This window comes from Pseudopipra pipra, chromosome 13 (genome assembly GCF_036250125.1).
Source record: "Pseudopipra pipra isolate bDixPip1 chromosome 13, bDixPip1.hap1, whole genome shotgun sequence".
Taxonomy (NCBI): domain Eukaryota; kingdom Metazoa; phylum Chordata; class Aves; order Passeriformes; family Pipridae; genus Pseudopipra; species Pseudopipra pipra.
This window is the reverse complement of record NC_087561.1, coordinates 6,786,960-6,811,332: the sequence shown is the minus strand read 5'-3', so window position 1 is coordinate 6,811,332 and position 24,373 is coordinate 6,786,960. Positions and strand designations below refer to the sequence as shown.

General features: G+C 39.2%; 1 protein-coding gene across 2 annotated transcripts in view; it reads right to left on the bottom strand.

Annotated features, from left to right (window-relative positions):
* COL4A6 (collagen type IV alpha 6 chain) overlaps nt 1–24,373 on the bottom strand; it is a 115,839-nt gene that overhangs the window by 58,599 nt on the left and 32,867 nt on the right. For both annotated transcript variants that reach the window (XM_064669815.1, XM_064669816.1), the window contains exon 3: nt 17,804–17,887. In XM_064669815.1, the coding sequence (XP_064525885.1) occupies nt 17,804–17,887 (84 nt within the window). The remainder of the gene's footprint in view (nt 1–17,803; nt 17,888–24,373) is intronic.

Below are 24,373 nucleotides of genomic sequence, written 5' to 3'. Positions count from 1 at the left end.
ATCAAATCAACATTACTTGTTGTGACAGCAGGTTTTTTCCTATCACTACATCACTCTAGTGTTAACAGCTCATACTATATTTGTTAAAGAAACAACTAACCATTAACACCAACTATTTTCTTTTCGTCTTCACTGAGGCAGTATGTGAAGAGTACATCCTTTTCCAAATATTAGCAGCTTCAAAGGCTTCAAAGCAACCTTCCATGAAAGCAGAAAGATTGGATCCCCCCTGTATTTAACACTTAGCAAGTTTGGAAAGACAACACTATCTTGAAGATACCTTGCACCACTGACTGTAAGTCTATCTAAATTATGTGGTCTACATACGCTCAATAAGGGTCAAATTAGTGATCTGTCATTGTTTAAACTAAACAAAAGGATGCTAAAACTTGATCCATGCTGTATCGATTGGAAACAGGACATTCCACAGGGTCACGTGGTGTTTTTATGGCTCCTTAACCCTGCTGAGATCCTGCACGTCTGAGAGCACATCCACCCGCTCAGGTACAGCCCGCTGGCTGCTGCCCCACTCCACGAGTCAGCTCCAGGGCAGAGACACCTCAACTCACTGCCTCAATCAGGCTGTACCATCAGGCTGTACCAACAGACCCTCAGGCTCTTTCTCTGGCTCATGTTCCTCAAGTGTCCAATCTTTGAACATTGCTTGCGTGTGTACTGAGGATGTTTTATTTTAATTACATTGTGGAGCCATTAAATGAATCTTTAAACATCCCTATTATGTCTGCAGTGAACACTAAATCCAAATGCTCCACAGTTAAATGCAGATGGATGGAAATCCAGATCTGGCCTTGTGTCCAGCTACAGTTTGGGATCATTCCATGGTTTTGTCCCAGCTGTGCGCTTTTTTTAAAAATCAGGCCATTTAATGCTTAGAAGAAAAGTTCTTTGGTGCAAGGCTTTTTTTAATTGTTTATACAAAGTACAACTTAACCTGATGTGTAACTGAGGCCCCAGGCCCTGCTGTACTATAAATATTGAAAACAATCACCAGACCAAAGAAACCAGAGTCTTTGCACAAATGCTCCTTTCAAAAAACGATCCAGTTGGATGGTGTCTTCCAATTCTTCCGGAAATAGTGTTTTACCTCCCACATTAACACAGTTGTTATAGGACAGACATATTTCTAATTTACTGGAATAAATTGAGTCTTCTACAGAGATGGTGTAAGAAATCTCTGTAGTACTTTTAGTAGCATGCAAGTTCAATGCAAGGAAAAAGTAACCAAGAGATAAGTAAGGAAAAAGTAATTGATTGAAATGAAATCTCTTCCATAATTAAATGTTCTGATTAGGTTTCAACACAAAAGTATTGGGAAAATCCAATATTTTCCCATTGATATATCAAGAAAATAGTATCTCAAACAGTACATTGCATGGCAAGAAGCTTAAAAATTAAACTAAGCAGACAATTTGTAAACATACTTTTTGTTTAGTCTAGAATACAAATTTTATACAGCACATACAACTCTTAAATCCTATCCAAACAAACTCGGGGACAAAGTAGTTTTTAAGAGTACACACCTAGAACTGTAGGTTTTGTTTACTTTCAAAACTTGTGCAAAATATTTGGAAATTAATTTAAACATAGGAAGCATTAGCTCAGAATAACCAGAAAAAAGCAAAGCACATTATTAGTCATAACCACATTTCATTTACTAGTCATAACCACATTTCATTACTACTTCATCTTACAACAACAAGACTCCTTCACTCTTGTAATACAGTGGTTAAAACATTAACTCCTGTAAAGCTGAAACGAGATCAAGTGCTGTATGTTTAGCAAAAATTACTAAAACCTATTAATTCTGATAAGTGGTGCTTGCTATGTTTTTTGGAAAACCTACAAAGTGTGTAACTTGAATAGCTAGTTGTGCTTAGGAGGGAGTTTCTGATACACAGTGGTATTTAGGAGCAAGGGGCAATAGATCTTGGAATTTGTGCAGAGGCCATTTATACTCAAAGCTGCCTAAGACCCCAGGCCACTACAGTTAAGAGAAACAGTTAACAGAATTTTATCTTCACATCTCATGGTGAAGTGAGCAGATATTTGCTGGAGGTGAGTGCTGATCAAACTCTTGCTAGGTTTGCAAAATGACTGCACAGCAGCAATGCTTTCAGTGTTGTACAGACTGGGCAAGATGAGAGGGCACACTAAAAAACATCGTCCATGGCTTAAAACTAGTGGTCCCCAGCACAACCTAGGATGACTACACATAAACAACTAGCTTCCACTTTGATTAGCTACAGCTTTCATTCTACACCTGAAGCTTTTCACTCCCGCTTCCACAGTTTAAAGAACATTAGGGTTTTTACATATTTCTTCCAAGTGATACAACTGTTAAATACACAATACAATACACAGGCAATCAGTGTTTCAACTCTAAGAACCTGCATTATCCTCTGCAAAGTAACTTCAGGCTATTTTTTTCTGCTTTATGCCTAGACAGTCAAACTGTTCTTACCTCAGCCTCTACTTCTGGATATCAGATTACTCATGTATGGTTACAGCTAAAGATGGAAAGTAAGGGCAGATATACAGCCTCTTAAAAAAAGAAAAGGATGCTTTACACAGCCAGCACACCTGAAACACTGTGATCCAGGATCCTAGTCGCTGACAATTTTTTGCATAAATCTAGAGTAGAATCACCAAAGTCAGCCAAGTGACTTAATCCTAGCAACTGGTTTTCACTAATGTAAAGAAAAGACCTCCAGCAAAGCTAAATCATATTTTTGACACTTCTCTATTGCAGAAGTGTAAGAATGCAGCAGAACCAGAGTGAAATCATGATCTGGTATTCACCGATATTTTGTTATTCACAATTTTAGAAAGGTACATTTTAGAAGTGATTTAAAACTCTCCCGCATATACTCAGTAATTCAGTGAGCTCTTAATCTGTAATTTGCAAAGTTGTAGCAAACTTTCCTTAAGACCTCACTAAAACCCAGGTGTTCTGGATCTCCCCAATACAACTATAGTATGAGGTGCAAAGTAAACAGTCTAGTCTGTGTATAAATATTTAGTAAGATGCTTGTGTCTGGAGCAAAATGCAGCTAACTTAGAGTTCCCTCTTTATAATATAAACAGATTAGTTGCATGACACAGTGTTAGTACAAACTTTCCTTGACTATAAACATTTGCTGATGTATTTCACCAATAACATAATGTATAGGAACAGAGGAAGGATTTACTCTAAAGAATGCATGTGGATAAGGTCCAACTTCACAACCTCCCCTCACCTGATGGTGGCTTTTCCTGAAGAAACTCGAGAATTTTCCTGTGCAATGTAAGCTCCTTTCTACTGGCAAAGAGGAATATATGACCCCAGTTAAAAATCAATGGCAGATGCCAAGAGAAGATGCTGTTGTGCTTCATGTGTCCCACACAAAACAGATGCTACCACACCCAGGATACTCTACTTGCTAAAGGACTGTTTCAGCCACTTCAATCACAGACTTGCAAGTCAGATTTCTTAAAATGAAATGACTTCAAACATGTTCAAGAGATGGCTGAAGAAAAGTTTGTTTTGAAGACCTGATCCTGCAATGTCCTGATTGCCCCTGGCTTTTGTTCATGTTTGAGTCTTTGGTGAGGCTGTCAATGCTATTACTGGATTTGAGTCTGACCATGACAACTAATGCTGAAGGTGACACAAGCAGTGGCACGAAAACCAGGTTGTTTCAGCCTCCTTCTCCCTCTCTTTGTATTTATATCTCCTGCTCTTTGTATTTTTTTTGTAAGTTGGAATGGCTCCCTCACGCTGTCTCTTATTCTTCACAATGCTGAGAACTCACATCCCTAAAGACTCTCATTTCATACCTGAATCAGAGGGCATGATAACGTAGTGCCAGCAGTGCTGGAAAGCTTCCCCTGTGCAACCTGGTTGTGTCCACTGGGATGGACTTAACAGTATCAGGCTGAACGAGCTCCTCTCTTTGTACAAGGGGTGACCATGGAGTACACTGACCTCAGTGCTAAAAGGGCAGGAAATGAGAAGGCTCCATGGAAACAGGGAGAGTGACAGCAGAAGCACACACTGAACTGGTCAAGGATATTGGAGTGGGAAATCATCCCATCAGAATGCAAGGAGTGATGAGTTCTTCCCACACCCTCAAGATGACTGGCACAACGGGTACTCCTTGGTCACTCTTCCGTCAGAAAATTCAAATAGCTATGTCTGTCACAGCAGGTCACCAGAAAAATCAATGATATTAAGAGATCCAAATCCAATTAGTCTTTGGAATGTGGAACTCAATTCTATTCAATTCCAGAACCTTTCTTAGAAGGTTGTGAAAAATCTCAGCCTAGAGTCACAACAAGTATTTGCTAAAGACAACTTAGATGGCACCAAGAGCAGCCAAAAATTGTGAGGTATTGAAAGTGTCTTACTTCACCCCAGAAAGAACTTTCGATTTCTATGTTACTCTCCTTTAGGAAAAGATTTCCAAAAGATGAGTGGCCATACATTTTCTTGACCATCTCTTGTATTAATTCTACCCATCTTCAGTAAAATCAGAGCATTTTTGTGTGGCCTTGTGATGAAACAGGATGAAAAGACAGTTATTTTCTCAGAGCTTTTTTGTGTGCAAGTTTTCATATACCAAAACCAGTAATATATTAAAACCATGTTGGCCACAATGCTCCTTAATTAATCAAAGACTGAAGAAAGGCGGTTTCTTTACAGGGGGTATTTCTATTGCTGATCTGTTGAGGGAATGGAAAAGCAGCTGTAAATCCCATGGAAGCATAAAAGTCTCATAACTTTTCTGTTCACAGTTTACTTTACATCTATTCTCAGGCCAACATTTCCACACATAAAGTAAGTATATGAGAAATTATTTAAACTCTTTGTTGAAGTGTATCAACTCACATTTAATAATATGATCATTTGCCACTCAAAAAGCCAATTTTTCACTGTGTGGGCCCACAATTCAACTTAGGTTCTAATGTCAGGCCAAAACCAGAAATTACAGAGAACTGCAGTTCCCTTTTGATTAACTGAATTTCCACCCTCAAACAGGGCCAGGCTCCTCTCTGAGCTAAACTCCATCCATGTGCTCTGTAATTTTAAGTAGCAAACTTATAAGACAGATCAACATTGTATTTTGAGCGTAGACCTGACTCAAGTTGAAGCCTGTGCTTTGCTGGCACCCAGGCAGGCAGATGCAGGTGGCTGCACAGCTGGAGGTGTCAGATAAGTTTGGGTATAGATAAAATGAAAGCACCACACTTGCTCCCACACAGTTTGGAAGGGACAGGTCCGTGTTCCTGGTCTGAGCCATAACACTCCAAATCCCCTGCAGTTCCACAGCATAACTGGTGTGGGAAGTAGAAGCAGTTGCCCCTCTCCAAAAGACAGGAAATGAGAAGTGATGGGAGTTGTGAGCTACCTGTATTCCTGGAGACCTTCCCACAGCCGTGCAAGCCACACATCCTGCCCTAGGGAATCTCTGACCTATGCTCCTGAAGACAACCAGGACAGCCCCAGGACAAACAGCCGAGACCAGCAATCCATGGAATCGGAAACAGTCACAGAAACATGAAACTACTTTTCCAAGGTCATTTTGCCAGGTCATCTAAGATTTTTATGGCCATAGTCTGAAGCACTGAAAGCAATCCCTATATTAACATAGCTGGCTACCAAGATAATAACCACAGCTGTACTATTAACGTCTGAACTGGTCATTGCTTTCTTTTCAGTCTCTTCACAATTAACAGCTAGGGAACTATGATACCTGTTTGTGCTCATGTAATTACTAGGCAGAAGCCAGCTGTACCATATTCTTCTTAATATATAACAATAAAAAAGTGATTAAAGAAAGGGGCTTTAGACTTAAAGTAAAATATTTTAATCTACTAGGTTTTACTCATAAGTAAGCCCAACGCAGAAAGAGGAAATGTGAACCAAATGCTAAGCTTGTTAGTAAAGCATAAGTTAAAAAAAATTATTATGTATATGCCAGACGGTTCTTATCAGAGGTAAGTCACTATTCCTCAAGATTCTTTATTTTTGTTTGTCACAGTTATTTGTTTCTATGTGCTGTTAAAACAGAGGAAATTTAATTAAGTGCAGGATTATTTAACAAGGATGTTATTTTTTAAAATGAAACACACTCCCACTTCAATTTCCCTTGTGCCAAGAGATGTATTTACTAAAAAAGTATAAGAAGGAAGAAAAGAAAAGAATTAAAGACTGTGTAAACTGCATTTTCCTCTGCAGGTTTTTAAATGTTGAAACACCATTAAAATGGGTACAACAAGCACCACAATCACTCAGAAGTCATTAAGACCTTTCATGAAATAAGAACAAAAATCTCAAACCTATTTTGCAAAGGCAAGAAAACCACTTTCAAACATTTCTGATGAGGCACTGCAAATGACAGCCTGGGAACATGGCAGAATTGTGCTGCTCAAAGAGGAGGTCTGGAAAAGATCACAGATCTGGAGGTTTCAAAGAAGACTATTACACAAAATGGAAGGATCCTTCAAGTATCATCACTCTTGAGGGACACACAGCTTGATTTTCTTTCCTCCAGGGCAAACTACATTGTGATACATAAGACAGGAAAAATCCCAATGTTTCTTCTTTCTCCCTGCCTGTTCCTGTTTGTCCATGTGCTGAAGAGAAAATCTTCACCTCTTTAAAGTATTGAACTGATCAAAAACTCAACATCAGGAATTTGTGTGGGTTTCTAGTAGCCAGTTCCCAGGGTAACACCCTGCACTGGAACTCAGTGAAGTATGATGGACTCTGTTCTGAAATGCCACATCAACCCAGCATGGTCACAATTGAGTATCATTTGCAAAATAAAGTCTTCATTTTGCAAAGGAGATCGGGTTTACAGAACTGTACTTCCTTCAGCTATAGCATCCTGCCAACACTATATGGAGCATTCACACAGCTTCTTTAAAACAAGTGTGAAGAAAAATATTGAGGAGGTATTTCCCTTGAAACCGCTTCCCTTGCACAAAGTTCACATAAAATTCATGAAAATGGTTGTTTGAGCAGTCATTCTTAGAAGCCCAAAAGCAATCTGCTTTGAAGGTTTGAAAATTAAAATCCTGGCTTCCTTATACATGTTGGGAAACTCCTCAATAGCATCAGTGGAACCCAGCTTTCCTCTTCAGTATAGACTGAAGAGCTGATAATACTGGTGCACAATACAATGAAAGCATTAGACAGAGCCCAGGCACTGCTTATAGCAGGCACTGTCTTAGCAAAGGAAATCAATCAAAAGGCACCTAAATGTGGCACATCTGGCACGTGCTTCTGCAAGAAAAAATAATGCACAATACAGCAGCTACATTTAACTCTGTGAAGGAAACCCTGACTATTTTTTGTTACCCAGTGCATAAAATAAAGCCACTGTAAGCAGAAATACTATTTACCCAAATGTTCTCAGGAGTTAACGCACATTCCGGCTGATAAAAGAGAAGGGAATGGTTAGACTAGATTAGTTCAGGTTTTACTCCTGATGTTAGAAAAACAAGTGAAGTTTAATTACTTCACTGCTCTGGAAAAAGTCTGGAGATAACACTTATGTCATTTATTGTTTCAAGAGAAAACATTAAATCTCGGTAAAATTGCCTTTAAAGTCCCAGGAACACTGATCCAAGCCTGCAAGAAACCACTGGGTGTCCCATTGCTAGTTTTGTAATGCTTTTGGATTTACAGCTCAAGTGCAGCTGGAGTTATACAGGGAATGACCACCTGCTGCCCTGATTTTGCATGCAGACTTTATTTCTTTATTTTGAATTTGCTGTGAGACAAGCTGGGCTATATTTCCACTGCTAAGGATCTTCCAAACGTTGACATCCTCCAAAAACATTTTGTACTGTTAGGAAGATATGCCCTGATTAAAATGAGACAAGACAACCTCTTCTGCTCTCTTTTCTTCCAAATGTCTCTAAGTTTGGATAGCAAATATACTCCAGAAGAAGTGATTAACTATTTTCAGAGGTCTCTTATTAAGAAGTACAGAGGGCTAACTTTTCAGAGTTTTATTTCAAACTATTTTATATGAAGTCACCTACTTCCCTGAAAATACTGTTGAAAAAAAGCAACAGATTTCTTACTAAAACTTGAGGAAACATAGAACTAAAGTAATTCTCACAGAGTGAAAGCACTTTGGAGCACCAACTGTCTCCTACTGTATGTTTGTAACTGCCCTGCACTGCAGGACTTCCCTCATCTCAGCTGGATCCTCAGTCATTAGTCATCACAATAAAAGAAATGCCACAATATCATGCATGTATTCAGAACAGACAACACAGTAAGTATAAAGGGAAATGAAGCTTCACAAAAAAACCCCCAAAACCTGTTTAAAAATTTCTTAGAAAATACCCATTACCTGTATTTCTCATACAAAAATATCCTGATTTACATTCCAGCTGTTCCCAAAGTGTGATTCATGATGCCAGGGTAAGCAGTCCTCAATACATTTGGGGAACTCCATTACACCGTGGTTCCAACGAGACTGCTGATAAACATGCACTGTGATGCACAGGCAGGGGTGAGGGGAAGCATCACTGCACTGCTCCAAATCATTGAGAACCAGTTTGTTGTACATGTCCCAGGAATTACCTGTTGAAGTATACAAGCTGTAACTTCTGCACTTTTGAGAGTGATGTCATTGTTCATCAATCCAAAGGAGCCATCACTGCAGTTAAGAGTTCAGGTTACAAAGAATAAATTAACTATGAACAAAAACCATCCCACTTCACTGAACAGGATTATTTGTATTTCTTGCAACTCTTGGGGGACAGGACACCCAGACCCAAGGCACCTCTTTGGTTCTGTGACCTTTCGTTCACTATGTCTAACACAGAGGTAAAGTCTGAAAATTTGCTATATATAGTGACTTTGCCTCCCAGAGCAAGGGAGCACGTACACTGCTAGAGCTTACAGTTGTTTTTACAACAAAATCTATTCCCTAAGTGTAGCAGTTGCAGCAAACACAGCTATGGCAAGAATATCCTGGCTGATGTATTTCTTATTCTTTTCCACATTTAGGAATTTTTATTCTGTTTTTAGAACCTGACAGGAAATAGAAACACCCAGACACACAAGCAGGCAGATGGTGCTGTCTGGCAACAGAGATGTGAGCAGAACAAATTTGGTGCTGAGGCAGATTTGCCACTGTGCTAAAACACATCACAGCTCCAGGAGCAGGTGAACAGAACACAGCTCAGCTACACAGCAGAGCAAGTTCTGCAATACTGTTCCAGCAGAATATTACGGATATGAACACAAAACTAAGAGATCTGTCTTAAAGGATAGCAGCTTTATAGAACTTCAAAACTCAAAATTTAGCAACCCTAGTGCTAAACACTAGGTACTAAAAAATTCTTCCTTTCCTGTACACTGAGAATTCAGCACATGCTGAGTCATTTTATTAGACAGCTTTCTTTGATCATTTAAAAAAAGTACATTGAGCATTAAGAGACAACCAGATATTTCTTTTTAATAATCCTTAAAAGTTGTGCATAATTTGTAATGGATTTATTATGGATTAAACCCAGAAAATTTTAAATTACTTCAACTTTTTATTTATTAATTTTGATCACACTGTGCTGTTTATTAAAAAAGACCAAAAATGCCCCTTTCAAAAATCACCCATTATGAATAAAGACATTTGTATCTATGCTGCTTTCCAGACTACTAAAATGTTCCTTTTTCCAAAACAAGTAACTGAATGAAATACCTGGTCCAACTCAGGTATCCCTTTCTTGTTACAGTTCACAACTTCCCTCCAAGTTTAAATTTTCTATGTTGGCAGTTCCACAGAATGTCAAAGAGCATGTAATGTGTCACTCATCAAATCAGCTTAACATTGGATAGTTGTGAAAATAGGCTTGTTCTATCAATGGATTTATGACTTATTAGAGAGCAACAGCTAAAATGTCTCTAATCAACAGCTTAAAAAGGAGGAGACTGACAAACACCTGAGTATTCCTCCCACTTTTGCAGAATTAGGTCAAGGGAAAAGTTGATATTCTTATTTATCTTGCTTTACCAACATCTCTCTTTTGTCACACTTGGGAGTCTTTCATACAGGACCTTTTAGAAGCTGCCATTTTCCCCTCAGCCATGCTGCACTCTCATACCTACATATGAGCTGCACCATTCCTGCCCCCTGCTCCCTCATCCTTCCTATGGGGTAAGTGCTCCATCATTTCATAGATATTTTTATACAATTCACACTTTTACCCAGATTCTCAGCCAGACCATCCGTATCCTGCATGCTATTATTTCTTCTCTTATTCCCACTATGTTCTGTCATTTGGATGCTCCTTTATTTAGCAAAAAAAAAAAGTGCCATTATTCCCTTTCCTTCCTTTCTTTCATGTTCTTTGCCATCCAGTGTTCAGACAGTCAGCCCTGCCCCTTTCCTGCACACAAGCAAACATACACATTGCTCATTCACAAGGAGACAGCTCCTGCACGTTCTCCTTGCCTATCACTGATGAACAAGCTATAGCTTGTTATGTCTTCTGTAATTTATGATCTCCTACCAGGAAAAGCTGCAATTCACACCAAAAATACTGCACATATTTCCCAGAAAGCAGGGATTGACAGCCTGGGAGACCCATGCATTCAGCTTTCCTTCCAACTAATTTGCACTACAGCCTCTTTTACCACTCCAAACACAGTTTTGCCTGGTGAACCGTCCTCATTGTGTGCTCTATCTGGCTGCAGGCTCCATGACTGGCGTACTTCCTGCCTATCTGTTGCCTAATTAAGTTTGCTTTGTAGTAATCCCTGCTGTCGGCTGTTTTCCTGGCTCACCAATTGGCCAACTTGACTGGCGGCCAAATCTCCTCCAACTGGGCCTTGCTCATAGATTGGTTCTGTGATCCTTCTGCTTCCAAGGCTGACTTACTCAAGAGATCACACTGAAAATCTCTGTCACACCTTTCACTCACTGCCAACGGAAACTCTTTAAAAAAGACTCTTGTTTCTGCAAAGGGTAGCTCTTCTCATTTTAAGAAGCTTAAAAAAATAATTAGTACCAGGGATATTCTGAAAAAAAAAATCACAGTTAGAAGATGGGCAAGTTTTGGAATGGGCTGAAAGGAGAGAGGCATGAAGAAAATTAAGTATTTAAAAGAACTTAACCTGGAGAAAAAGGCTCCTGAGACACAGCAAATGCCACACACAAATTATAAAATATGTGCTAGAAGAAAATACCAGTTGGGAAATTTTAACACAGGATATAAGTTACCCCTTCTTGTCTGTCAACTGCTTGGAGAGGAAAGTCTTGTGCCATTTCTCAGATGTAAGAGAGCATTAAATATCTCTCTTCAACTGAGATATCACTGCAGGAATAATCACACACAGTTCTACAGCTTTTGTTAAGCAAAAGCCCAACTAGACATTCATGTTTCAAAGACACACGTTAACATTTGCTTTTCTTGTCCTGGGCAGGACACTAGAGAATTCATCTTCCTACAGGAATTCTTAGCTGTCTTTTTGACTGCAAGGTGGACTGGCTGACACAAAACAATTTTAAGAACATTAACAACTCTCCTTCTAGAGTATAAATGCATAAACAAGAAAATCTGAAGGGTCAATGTTAGTCCTGTTCTAAGGAGTTATGTGGCAAGCAAAACATCACAGATTCATTAAAACCTCCAACCTGTGGCCAAGAAAGACATGATAATTTTTATGAAGAAAGAATTTGGATACATGTTTTTACTCTCCAGTATTTAGGAAGCTGGGGGGGGGGTGGGGTCGGTACTAGGAAACTCTTGTTGAATTCTCTGTTTTGTCCATATGGATCAAATCTGTAGCACAACTTATCACTTTTGGTCTTGAAGAAAGTGGCACAGATACGAAGTTAGAACAGAAGGTCGGTTGTGGCAAGGGTCCAACGAGGGAGAGACAAGGCTAGTCTGGTTCTGTCTTCCCATCTGTCCACACACATAAACGAAATCAGTGGGAGTGATGGCATTGGTTCCAAGGGGAACAGTACATTCCTCATGCAGGTTACCAGTGGTAGCCATGGCAGCTTGTACAAACATGAAATTATACAGTACCTATTCCCAGGGCAACACGCTGGCCCCCTCAGCTCACAATGTCAGAGTCAGAACACAGAGTCACGGCACACTCTGCCTTCAGATGGGGATTTATCACAGCACGAGGCAGAGTGATCCGACCCTGCACCAGCTGACTACATGACTTTCAGTGCTCATCTCAGCTTAAACACATACCAGTAACACCTCACTGCTGAGAAGCTCAATTTGAGAAAACCAGAAAGTTTTTTCAGGCTAGAAAGGAGAAAGAGCAGACATTCACTTGGTACAGTGAGACTACATAACTTCTTCTCAAGCTAAAGAGTATTGTAGGATGTGCAACAAGGAGCTTTGTAAATGCTCCATTTGCTTCCAAAACACTGTAAAGACTTTAAAATCCTGGGTTACAGCTCACAAGAAGCACAGTTATTTGAATGGTGACGAATACTTCTCTGCTGGGCTTTTCCAAGCCATCTGGAAGTGCTCTATGGAGCACAGTTGGAGGACCCATGTTCTGGTTCATTTCAAAAGTAAACACAGGTCCCCACTGCAATTACAAAATCTGCTGCCCTTGCAGGCAGATTTAGACACAGTTTCAGGTCACAGAGTCACCTCAGCCACCCTGGTGACACAGAAATGCCATGGATTCTGGTTAGTTTGGAAAGCTGTGGCAATCTTCTTATCGGGATATGTTTCCTGGAATATATTTAGCCTCATTTAGTGCACGTGTCCTTTCAGACCAAACTGCAAAACAAATCATGGAAACGAGATTTGCTACCAGAGACCCCTCGGTTACCCTGCTTAAACACAGTTGTTCACCATGACTGAATTATACAATGTCTGTAAGTAAGATAAGACAGGTCCCCTCCAGAAGTCCTCAAAGAGAGATGATGTAAGACTGCACATACCAACAGGTTTGGTCTTGACACCCACTGCATAAGGAATCCTTTCAAATGCAATGAGATGGGGTTTATTTATGCAGATTTAGTTAGTATATGGTGTGGTTCTCATTAGAGAGCTAAGCTCAATGTATTTAGGTTGGGTCAGGAGGGCATGTAAAATAATTGTTTAATGCTACATTTGGCAAAGTTAGTTTCATTACTTAAAAAAAAAAGAAATCTTGGCAGTTGTTAAAAAAAGCAGCTGGCACGTAAGTTGTTTGACTTAACTATTACCTCATTTTCTTTCAAAATATTGCCAGAACTTCTTAATGACAGCGAACAGATGGTCAACATTTTTCAATGTTATAGATAATCCTCTTCCTAAACCAAATGATGGCATTTTTTGTTTGACCAGAAGGGAAATCGAACAAGAATTAGACATCATTTACATATAATCCATCTTTACAAAAATAACTACATAATGATCCCAGTATTACCTGTACCAGGCTGATTATCCATGGTTAGTGCATTTAGCACTGTTCATATCTTGGCATTGTCAGTTTGAAGGAAATGGCAACATCTCACAGTCTGGTTTGATTTTAACTGATCAACCTGCAGGCCATGGATGTTGAAATGGCATCACTTATGTCCTACAGTGTCAAGCCAGGTAGTAGAAAGCCACATAAAAACAGAGAGAAGTTTGAACAAACTGCTTAACAGAATTTTGTCTCCAGCAAATAGGTTTGTGTAAAACACTTCTGCAAAAACAATTCATTTTGTTGGGCTTACACTTCCAAAGAAATGGTGTTTCACCAGGAAATCCCTAACTGTTCCAAACAGAGGGACTAACCAACCAAAGCAGAATTCAGCAAACTTTATAAAAAAATACAAGTTATAATTATTACCTATTTCACAGCAAAGAAACGTCAACCAATCTTCAACTAATTATCACAAGGGAGACACTCCGTAGACCCAGCATTAAGTTGAGGGGATGAGTTCAAGACAAAAGTTAACCTAAGATGTCTTGCCAATGTGACATTAGTTTATCTGAGATAACAATTAGATTAATCATCCAAAGTTCTGACCTCAGGTTACACTGCTCAGTGCATGGACACTGGGGATCTGTCTATCTTTTCTAGCTTGTTTGATCTGCAGTAATTCTACCCAAAACTCTTTGACTGCCCAGAGATAAATGACACTACATTCACTATTATCATTTTAACGTCAGAAAAAACCTGGGGAATCTCGTGTATCTCTGGGTGCACTAACCTTTCATTCAGGCAGCAACTGCATTTTTGAGCAAAATCTCTCCATCTCACTCAATCCCTCCTACTCACAATGCTTTGCTTCACCCTGCAGTGTAAACTTGGACTACACAAATAAGATTTTGTTTGAGTGGGACCAGACTCAATTCAGTGCAAAGTGTCCACAATGTCTTCAGAACCAACTGATTCTACAGATACATCCCTTCCAACAGCACCAGTTGCTAGAAACAGTCTCTGTGTGGATTTTTTGTGAGACAGGACAGAGGTTCTGTAATGTCATTAATAGTTTTCTAATTGATCATATCATCATGTGCTAACAGGCTTTAAAGAACACATGATGCATAAAAAATATATACATAATTTGTCATGATTACATATTACAGGGAAAAAAAAAAGAAATATAATTAGCAACATCAAGTTTCACCAATTTACAGCACTTCCAAGCTGTAAAAGCTGCCTGGGACACAGTTAACCTCAGTAATTTCCGAAGCCTTGGAAAAAGTTTCTACATTTTTCTTCCTTAATTTCTATTTTGGTGGGGGATGATGAAAAAACGAAAGATTAGCTCCAACACATGCTGAGCAAAGTTTAAAACGAACTCTAATATTGTTATAAATTCCAAGATAAGTGAACAGGCATCAGGAGAAGGTATACATGCAACAAGGACTGTGTCTGCTAGTTTATCTTTGTAAGTGTTTGAAAGTAGTTGACAGCATATAAAAACAAAAAAGCCAACATTATTATAAACAAATGCAAAATGAGCTGCAAAATGAAATGGTGCAGGCTGCCTACTATTTAGTGCTTCTTGATACTCTGCAAGCATGGAAAATGCCTCCTGGTCCCTGCTGGCCTCTCTGCAGTGCATTTCTTAGCAAGAGAGCCACCAATACAGCATGATATTTTCAAAGGGCATTATCTCTGCCCATAAACTGTGGGCAAACAGTGAGAAAGTGGAATGAAAACCACTGTTTTAAACACAATAATTTCTTCTGACAGTCCCAAAAATCTTCTAGCTGTAGATCACTCACCTGGCACAATAAACGTCACCCAACAGCCCCAAATGGGTACAAGATAGCAATAAGGCTTTTCAAATTTAATGTAAGTATTTGGACAACTAACAGAAAGGAAATTTTGCTCTTTTAGGAGATGTGCCTTACCAGTCTGCTGGGAGAACTGTCTAAGTGGCTGCTGGACAAGTACTGTACCACCCTTCCTTCAGAAAAGAATCTCAATTATTCCACAAATTGCTGACTCGCTTTATAGAGATTAGTCTTCTAATAAGCTCACTCTTCAAGATAGAGAGATTATACTGGTTTGGGTTTTTTGGTTGAGGTTTCTTTGCGGGTTTTGGTGTTTTTTTAATATATCTTGAACATGCACTAACAGTCTATAGCAAAAACAAGAACATGTGGACATGTGGGTTCTACATGTCTACATGCCAATTCTAGGAATATCTTTCACTAATCAAGCAGTTTTGACAGTTTTATTGCCCAAATAAATTTTTTAAATATCTGGTCAGAAACAAATTCATCACAGCTTGATCTGAAGTGCATTTGAGGAGGACATTTAAGGACACTGCCAATATTATTCTCATTAAGCTGTCAGCTTATTGCCATTTTTCTTGTGCTTTTTAGTTATTTCTTTTCTTTAAAAAGAAAGCTTAGCTTTGTTCCGATCTGTTTAATTGTGCAAAATTGACAGCTGAAACACTTTTTTAAACAAAATATGGATTCAGGGCATTGGCAAAGTCCTGTCTCCCATTTGCCTTTTTGAACTTAAAGGCTTTGCAGCAATGGAGAAGCAGCTAGGCAGGAAGCCAAGGAATTAGCCTCGGGCTGTACAGTGTCCTGCAAGAAACGAGCCGTGCTGTAGGATACATAATCACCCCATCCGCTTTCCCAGTTCAGCCAGTCACCTCCTTATCCTCTGGCATGGCAGGCCTCCAGTAGCTGCCTGCAGATGTCCAAGAAGGTGTCAGCAGGGCTCAGTACTGCTTGATGGAAGTAGTGTTGTAAAAGGGAAAGATTACCACTCCCAGCAGAGAGTTTGCTCCACGGACAGGTCTCAGTAGGATGGAACACGTGTTTAAAGGACTGAAAATGCCTACTGATACAGGTCACGTAAGAAACAAGCTAAAAGCCAAATGAGTTCTCAGGTCAGCAATGAAAACAGCCTAAAATCTTTGTGACATCTTAACAAAAGAGATGCCAAGAGCTCAAACTGCAAGGTCAACAGCGTTGTGGCCAGTTCAAACAATCAAGCTGAACCCCGGGAATGTAAAGAGACAGAAGAATGATGCTCATTGGTATCTAAAGGTCAAAGCATTTACAGGATATTGTGTTCCAGAACCAAACGAGGTCTGTCCCTTACAGTATCTAATCACAAAAGGTGTTGAGCAATTGGCTTTAGCTTGTATTCTAGGTTATGCTGAGAACTTCCTTGCAAAGTTCTTCCACTTATCTGTTTAGACGTGTTTTTGCTCTGCCACATGATGAATTGAAAGAATTTTTATACTTCCAGAGCAAACACATCATCAGTTATCAATTAAGCATTCACGCTCAACTCTGTCTGCAATTAGGAAAACATTTAAGCCCATGCTGACAATCATTTTGAAATAGCAACATTTTCCTAAATTCAGTCCTAGAAAGTAATGCCTTGAATATACTCATACTGGGTCACTGAAATAGAAAGGAAAAAAAAAATCAGGACCGCTGGTGTTTAAATAAGACTTAATTTCTTTTGTTTTCCCACAAAGGATGAGTTTTCAATATGATTTCAGGAAGAACAACTGATTTATTAAACAAGACAACTGGTATTATTTCCCTCCTCCTCAAACCTTTTCAATTCTTCAAGTACCTACAATGCAGCTCTTTTCTCCTTTCATCTCCATAACCAAAATCTCTAAGATTCATTTTCATATGTGCTAAAATACTTTAGAGCTTAAGATAAAATATTAAGTAGGTGGTGTCTGGACCAAAATTAACAATGTAATTGAAGCAGAGTGAAGTCAGTAACTCCATACCCTAAGACAGGAGAAAAGCAGTGGTGTTAAGATAAAACTTATAGTTTTTTCATATAATCAAAGGAAATTAAAAGATTTTTACAGAAGTCTTGCTTAAACATTTGGTTGCTTCAAATGCAGGCTTCAGACAGAGAGGCTTTAGCTACACAAATGGCTTTCTCAAAGGGAATTGCTCAGACTCACTCCCAGTTATTGTTCCTTCACAAACAAATGCACAAGTCAAAAACACTTCCACAACCAGAAGCTATTGCAGTAAGGGCTGGGCAAAATCTGTACTGGAAGCCACACTACTTTGATTTTCCTAATTTTAATTGTTGTAATCTACTTCAAAACCATCTGACTTCTTTTGAACTAGGGCTCAGATCACAAAGAAATGAGATTCCATTGAAGACTCATTGCAAAGCGAGCAATTTGTAAACCTATAGAACGGCTTTTGAAATCCCGGCCAGGGACATTTGAAATGCAGCTGGTCTTCATCATTTGTGGTTTCATGAGGTCATTAGATTGAGAATTACACATATTAACTAGGGGTTTATTTGTTTATTTATAAAAAGATTGATAAGAGACACAAGGACAAGTTGTATTAGTGAAAACAAACTTACCCGTGCACCCTTCTCTGGAAAACATTTGCATCCGGCGCTGCAATCGCGGCCCCCACATGGCCCACTGTAGGACTTCTTTCCACCCTATTAAAAAAAGAAAAAAAAAAGAAGAAAATTGAATTTCAAAGCTAATTGCCAGCTGAAGATCTTCTTTAATTAAAACGCTTGGTTTCGGCACTTTTCACCTACATTGAAACATTTGTTGTGTGAATTCATTGGGAAGTGGTCAAAATATAATTACATTTTAAGTTCTCCATAACCGGGTCATTTTCAAAATCACCAAATAAACAGAAAAAGTTGGGTTAGAAATTGTTTGAGGACGAGTGAATTGACACAAGTTGGTTCTATTCTGCAAGGTGATGAGTGCTCCCCAGGGCTATCAAACCCATAAAAACAGGTGATGTTTTGGGATCCCCAGCACACCATTAGACTAGGATCACTACTGGTAACTGCAACTTGGGCCTCAGCCACCCTGCATACACAGATATCTATATTAGTAGGAATTACCAAGACACATTTCACTTTGGGATCCTTCCACATTTCCAAGAACAAGAAGCTGCACCTCTGAGTCACAAGAACAGAAACTTCTGGATGAGAGAAGATGGTGTTTTAAACTAAGAACAGATGTGCAAGGAAGACAGCAGGAAACCACCATGAATTTGGATTTAACTGAAAATATTTTCTGAATTTACTGCACTAGCATTAGTTATTTCAAGAATAATTACAGTATGTAAATCTGAAGTCCCTGTATCACAAACTTAATTCCCAGCTAATAGAGACTGTGTCAGTACATAAAGGTTAGCTACATAAATTTAGTTTAGAGAGCTTGACCCACTCCCACACTCAACCACTTTGAAATACTGGGCTGCCAAAAGCCTTGCAATGCTACTGACAACATTGTAAGTCCTGGAAAAAAGGCTAACTGAGCACTGTAATTTAGTCACACACTAAGAACACTCCTCTCTAAGGAAACTTTCACTGTCCAGCATGCCCAGATACAGTCCCTATGTTTTGGAACTCTGACAGGAATAAATATAAAGCTCCTCATATCAAGGTGACCAAACTAAGTGCTGAAACAAGTTCAGACTGGAGGTGAACATTTCCTTACTAAAAGCATTCACAGGAAATATTTTTAAAGCCTTTAAAATTTCCTGACATCTGTCAGTGAGGAACGTGAAAAATGAAAAGCAATCCATGCAAGTTTCTCAACTTTTGAACTTTTTTGAATCAGCTTTCTCAGAGAAAGTTACTAATCTGATATCACTTGATCAGTTTTCTGCTAAAGGTAAATAAAAACCCCTCTATTCACCCAGATGTTTACTCCATTTTGCTAAATTAAACACCTTCATTTTTAGAATGAACAGATATTAAAAAAAGCCTTAAATCCAACCTCCCATACTTCCCTATCCAGAAAGGAGCATTGTCTTTTGATGTAAAATAGTCTTAACAACCTTCAAGCAATTCTAAGAGGCATTGAGCATAAAAAACCCAAGTAAACACTACTTTTGCAGACTTTTTGGCTGTTTCATTCAGATGAGGCCCCATTAGATATGGGGTTTTTGGACTACTCATTAAGATCCTATGGTAGGTTCTTACACAGTACTTGAGCAGCAGAAAGAAAGGAGGATACACTACAAGAGAGGCACCATAACAGGAAACACAGGACAGACAATTCTGACCCCGGGCAGTGGGAAAGAAAACAAAGAATGCACTAAAGGTAAAAAAAAACCAAACCAAAACCCAAACCAAACCAAATCAAAAACCAAAAAAAAGAACCCAAACCAAACCAACCAACCAAACAAAAAAACCCACCAAAAACAAAACACCAAAAAACTTCCCAACCAAACAAAAACAACAAAACAAAAAAACCTCAAACAATTAACCACCCAATAGTGAAGAGAAGGAGAAAAACTGTTTCAAGAAGTTATATTATAGACTGTAAGAGCATCTCCAAACTGCCTGCTCAGACAAGGAATGATCACTGTGAACCTGAGTTTACAATGTGCAACAGCAAGGGCTCAGTACATAAAAACTGGTCCCTCTCTTAACAGACACACTGCTGAGAGAGCATTTCTGATTACAAGCATTATTCAGATTTGATGAGCTTGTTCTAAGAGTGAAGTGCATCAAGATAAAAATTTTGCTATGATTATAAGAATATTTCACAGTGGAAATCTGGCCCCATTGCTAGCCAATGGACATCTCTAGTCCTGACACTTAACCTTAAACTCTTCACAGACAGCTTCATGTCTCCAGGAAGTCAGATTATGCTTTTCCAGACACTTTTTCAACCTTAAGTTCTTCAAAGATTTCAGCTTCCCATCAACTTTTTCTCCAGCCCGAGCCCTTGGGGCCCACGGTTCTGTCCATTGTGCTGCCTCCTACTATGGAGCAGTGGCAAAGCAGCTTCCTTTTCTCACAGGTCTGGGCTCCTCCATGGTCACTGCCTTGCAGCAGTAGCTGTCTCAGAGCAGTGAAGCTCAACCTGCTAGAAATCCCCCCTCCTTTGGGGGCAGTCAGGTCCTTCCCAGTGGCAGAGGACTGGATAAAAAAAGCCATGACTCCTTCCATCCCCCCGGCTCGTGCTGCTCCCCACAGCGCTGCACTCGGCAAATTGGTTCCAGTCAAAATCCCAGGGAAGCCAAAAGAAATCTTTCCCTTGAATTTATTGGAAGCTGGATGAATCTCTCACTGAGCTCTATTCAAAACTGAAAATATTTTGTGTAAAACTGTGTTTGCCATGAATTTCTGGGTTCCTTTTTCACAACATAAGGAGTCATCTTGCCCACTTGTGAATGAAGGCATTTGGAGAGGAAGCAAAGCAAAGCCAGTTGGCTCCAAACCAGGTGTTACATGTCCTGAGTATTTTATTTAGGGGAAGTAGCTGACATCAGACACTCCTAAACTACTTAAATAGCAAACAACCATGTGCGTAATACTTGTGAATACAACTCTAAAGGCTGCATATAAGATTCTAGACAACAATGTTCTCTTCTGAAAAGATTTAATACATTTTCCAATTCAAATATATGAATGCAAGGTCATTTGAACATTTATAGATTGTAACCTCAACATGTAGCATGAGCCTGTCACACTTGTTCCGTGTATGTATTCAGGGAAGGGGTTTTTTTCCAACTGCTCTGAGATATGTTGATGAATATGCTCCTGAGAAACAATAAGAATTAAAGAAATCAGGGTACTAGTTATAGTGGTAAACACCACCATTATAAGAGAAGTGATACACCATTTTCATTGATGATTTTGAAAATAGAAACCGTTAATATAAAATGGCAGCACCATTACAAAAATACATACTCTGAGAACACACACACTGTTTTTAATTGAGTTATTTCAAACTTACATAAGAATCACTAGCATGATTTCAATGTAGAAAAAACCCACTTTAATAAAGAAGTATTGTTTTGAGTGAGAAACTATTTTTAAAAGACATTCAAAACCAAGAACCAGTGTAAGGACAATTTTCCTCTCCTGTTTCTGGGGCACCCCTATCAAGCATTTATGCACAGTTGATTCATGTAGATGGAGTGGCATTCAAATCTTTCCATTGACTTCAGCTTGCTCTGGGCTGGAGCCAAAGACAGTAAAGAAACCTGACAGCTGTGATGCCACAAGAGGTGTCCCAGATTCATGCTCGTTCCAGCTCCTCTAGAACAACACACAAGAGCACAGAATAAACACACATGATCTGGAAGGACTTGCCTGCAAATCCAAAGAAAATTGTACCTGCAGCCCAGGCAGGAGGAAGCCATCTAACAAAGAACTTCAGTGGGAGACTTCCAGGAAGCACAGCTCCAGTGCATGAGCTGAGGCTCGATTTTGCCTCAAAACTTCTGCTCTCTATCAAAGAATCAACTAAAAGACTAAATAATCCTTGGCTGAAGACTGGTTTTAAATTAGCTAGGAGAACGAACCCAGAGGAACAGAGTGAGGGCACATTTTGAGAAAGGACAGCAGAAAGGTTAAAAGCATCATCTTTTAAGGAAGTTGAAGTAGCAATGGTGGAAATGGGCAAATAAATTGGAAAATTTCAGAAAAGAATGGATTCTAAGGAATGCCAGCATGCAAAACTGGAGGATGTAAAGTACACCAAAACAAGAACATGTCTGTGATAAAAGAAGACAAAAAGATGAAGACAAAAAAAAATTGATGATGATAAAGTGAAAGAATCTCAAACTTGCATAAAGAGATATGACAGGGCTGAAATTTTTTTCCCCAAGACTTGTTTTCAGTAACTTCTTAACTTAAGTCAAGGACTGCTCCAGTACAGAGCAAAATAATAATAAGAAACTTCATGATCAAAAGCTACTTAATGAAAACTTCTGGAATCTTCAAATAAACAATTTTTATATCGTTCAGGATCCTATTATCTGCTGATGACTAACAAGAAAACTATATTCACAGTACTAGACATGCAGACATATTTGTACATTTTTACAGCAAAAAAATCAATCAAATGTAATATCTGTGTTCACTTCATGAGCAATGCAATGCTGCTGCATTAACCATATCATTTTAGCCTTTATGACTTTTAGGAGTTAAATTCATGAGTTAAGACTTGAATGATGATATAATGGCCACCTATACATTCATCAAAAAGACAAATGCCAGAAGAGTAAGCAAACTTTATTTAAACAGTGTTCTCAATACCCCACTGCTGCTCAGCAGCACTTTACCCGGCTGTCAGTAACTGAGAAGGTACAACAGGAAAGTCCCTGTGGCAAGAATATCTAAACCTGCACTAGGGGTGACTGTCAGGGACAGACCTCTGGGTTGTCCTGTACTGATTAGTCAGAGGAAAGGACAGTGCTGGCACAAAAGCAAGTGTGTATAAGCTTCCATAAATATTTGCAGGAGCATTTCAATTTTTAAGCACAGGGCAACATCCTTCCAGTTATAAAGGCAAGAAACTGAAAAATTCTGTTGAACAGGTAATCCCTTTCAACAGATATTGATAAGATACAGCAGCCAGTCACAGTAGGGGACAGGATTCAGTGACTGCCACTTTTCCTTTGTTGCTAAGGTAGTTCATGCCAAAGCATCACCTTCCCATCCAGTCCAGTTCCAGCCATTAGCACCAAAATGTTGTGTCTGGAAGGCAAAGAAGTGAAAAAATAAAAAAACAAAACCAAACTGACCTCATGAAATAAAATTGGTAGAAACAGTCCTCAAGGTCTCCACTTTCTACACATGCAAATTTCCTCTATGATTTCCTGCCTTAAAATCTGCCGTAAAATCATGAAAAGTCTGAAAAAGCGTTTTTCATTGACTCTAACAGAATTAGAGTGTAAAAAACACACCTTCAGAAGTAAGAAACCCTACTTTAAATATTAACTCATAAACCACATGTAAAGCCAGACTTTAAGCCCTTCTCTCACCCTGAATATCACCTTATTCTTCCTATAGTCCAATGGAAAGGACTGGCCTCAGCTCCTTCATTGTGGAAATAGGTTAAACAAAAGTACTAGAGAAGGAGAATCTTCACCAAAAGCTAAAGGAATGCTCATAGTACTTATCATCAAAACACATCTCAGAAGGTAAACTGGAATGTGTCCACTGTGATTCATCCTCCAAATCTGTACACACCACAGACCACCAACTTTGAAAATATGTCAGCAATTTATTATTTGCATTTTATTTTCAAATGCATCATTCCCCAAAGCCATCTGCTAAAAAATCATCTTTGAAATGAAACCTCCAGAGCTGATAATTAAACAGTAAAATCCAAGCAACACAGTGGTAGAATCTGACCACACTTCTAGTGATACTTGTGGCAAAATGCTGATGGATTAAGAAGCAAAGAAGGGAGCTGCATCTGCTCCTCCTCACCAAAGCTAACTACTAATCTCTCTCTGTATCTTTTGGATCTGAGTCAGAGGAAAATCTGCAGTAACGGCTTTCTCTGATGGAGTTACACTAGGGGTCAATGTAGCCTTATGTGTGGGACACAGCTGGTGTAAGGATGCTTGATCTGTCTCCTGGGGACACAGTGAAGAGCAGGATGAGCACAAGGAAATGCATAGCCAGGAACACGAGCACAGCCTCCTGACAAAGTGGCTTTTGAGCCAGTTCTTCACACAGACAATTTGGTCTGCAGGCTCAGCAGACACAGCATTAAACACTGTCTAAAACAGAGATGGAAGCTGCAAACTGGAAGCTACAGCCAGCCAACCCTCACTGCATTTGAATAAACAACACTTGTACTGATTCTAGTTAGGGTCCTTTTCCTTTGCTATTTTGTTTGTGTCCTTAAGGTACTGTCAAAGTACAGCTTGTGTAGCCACCCTTTCCTGAAGCCATCACCAATCCCCTTCAAAGGAATACTGTTGGTTTCAATTCTTTGCACGCCAGTTTCTTCCATTAAATAGTCTCCTAAACAAATAAATCAACTAGTGGCAAAAGAAATAACCCAAATCCCCTAAGTTCTGCTTCATTCCAACTTTGTGCACATGCAGCTCACGTATCTGCAATATTATGGCACACGTTTCTTTTGATTAGCCCATAGGACAAAACAAGCTGTTTGGAATATTCCAGATTCCTTCCCTGTCAGGA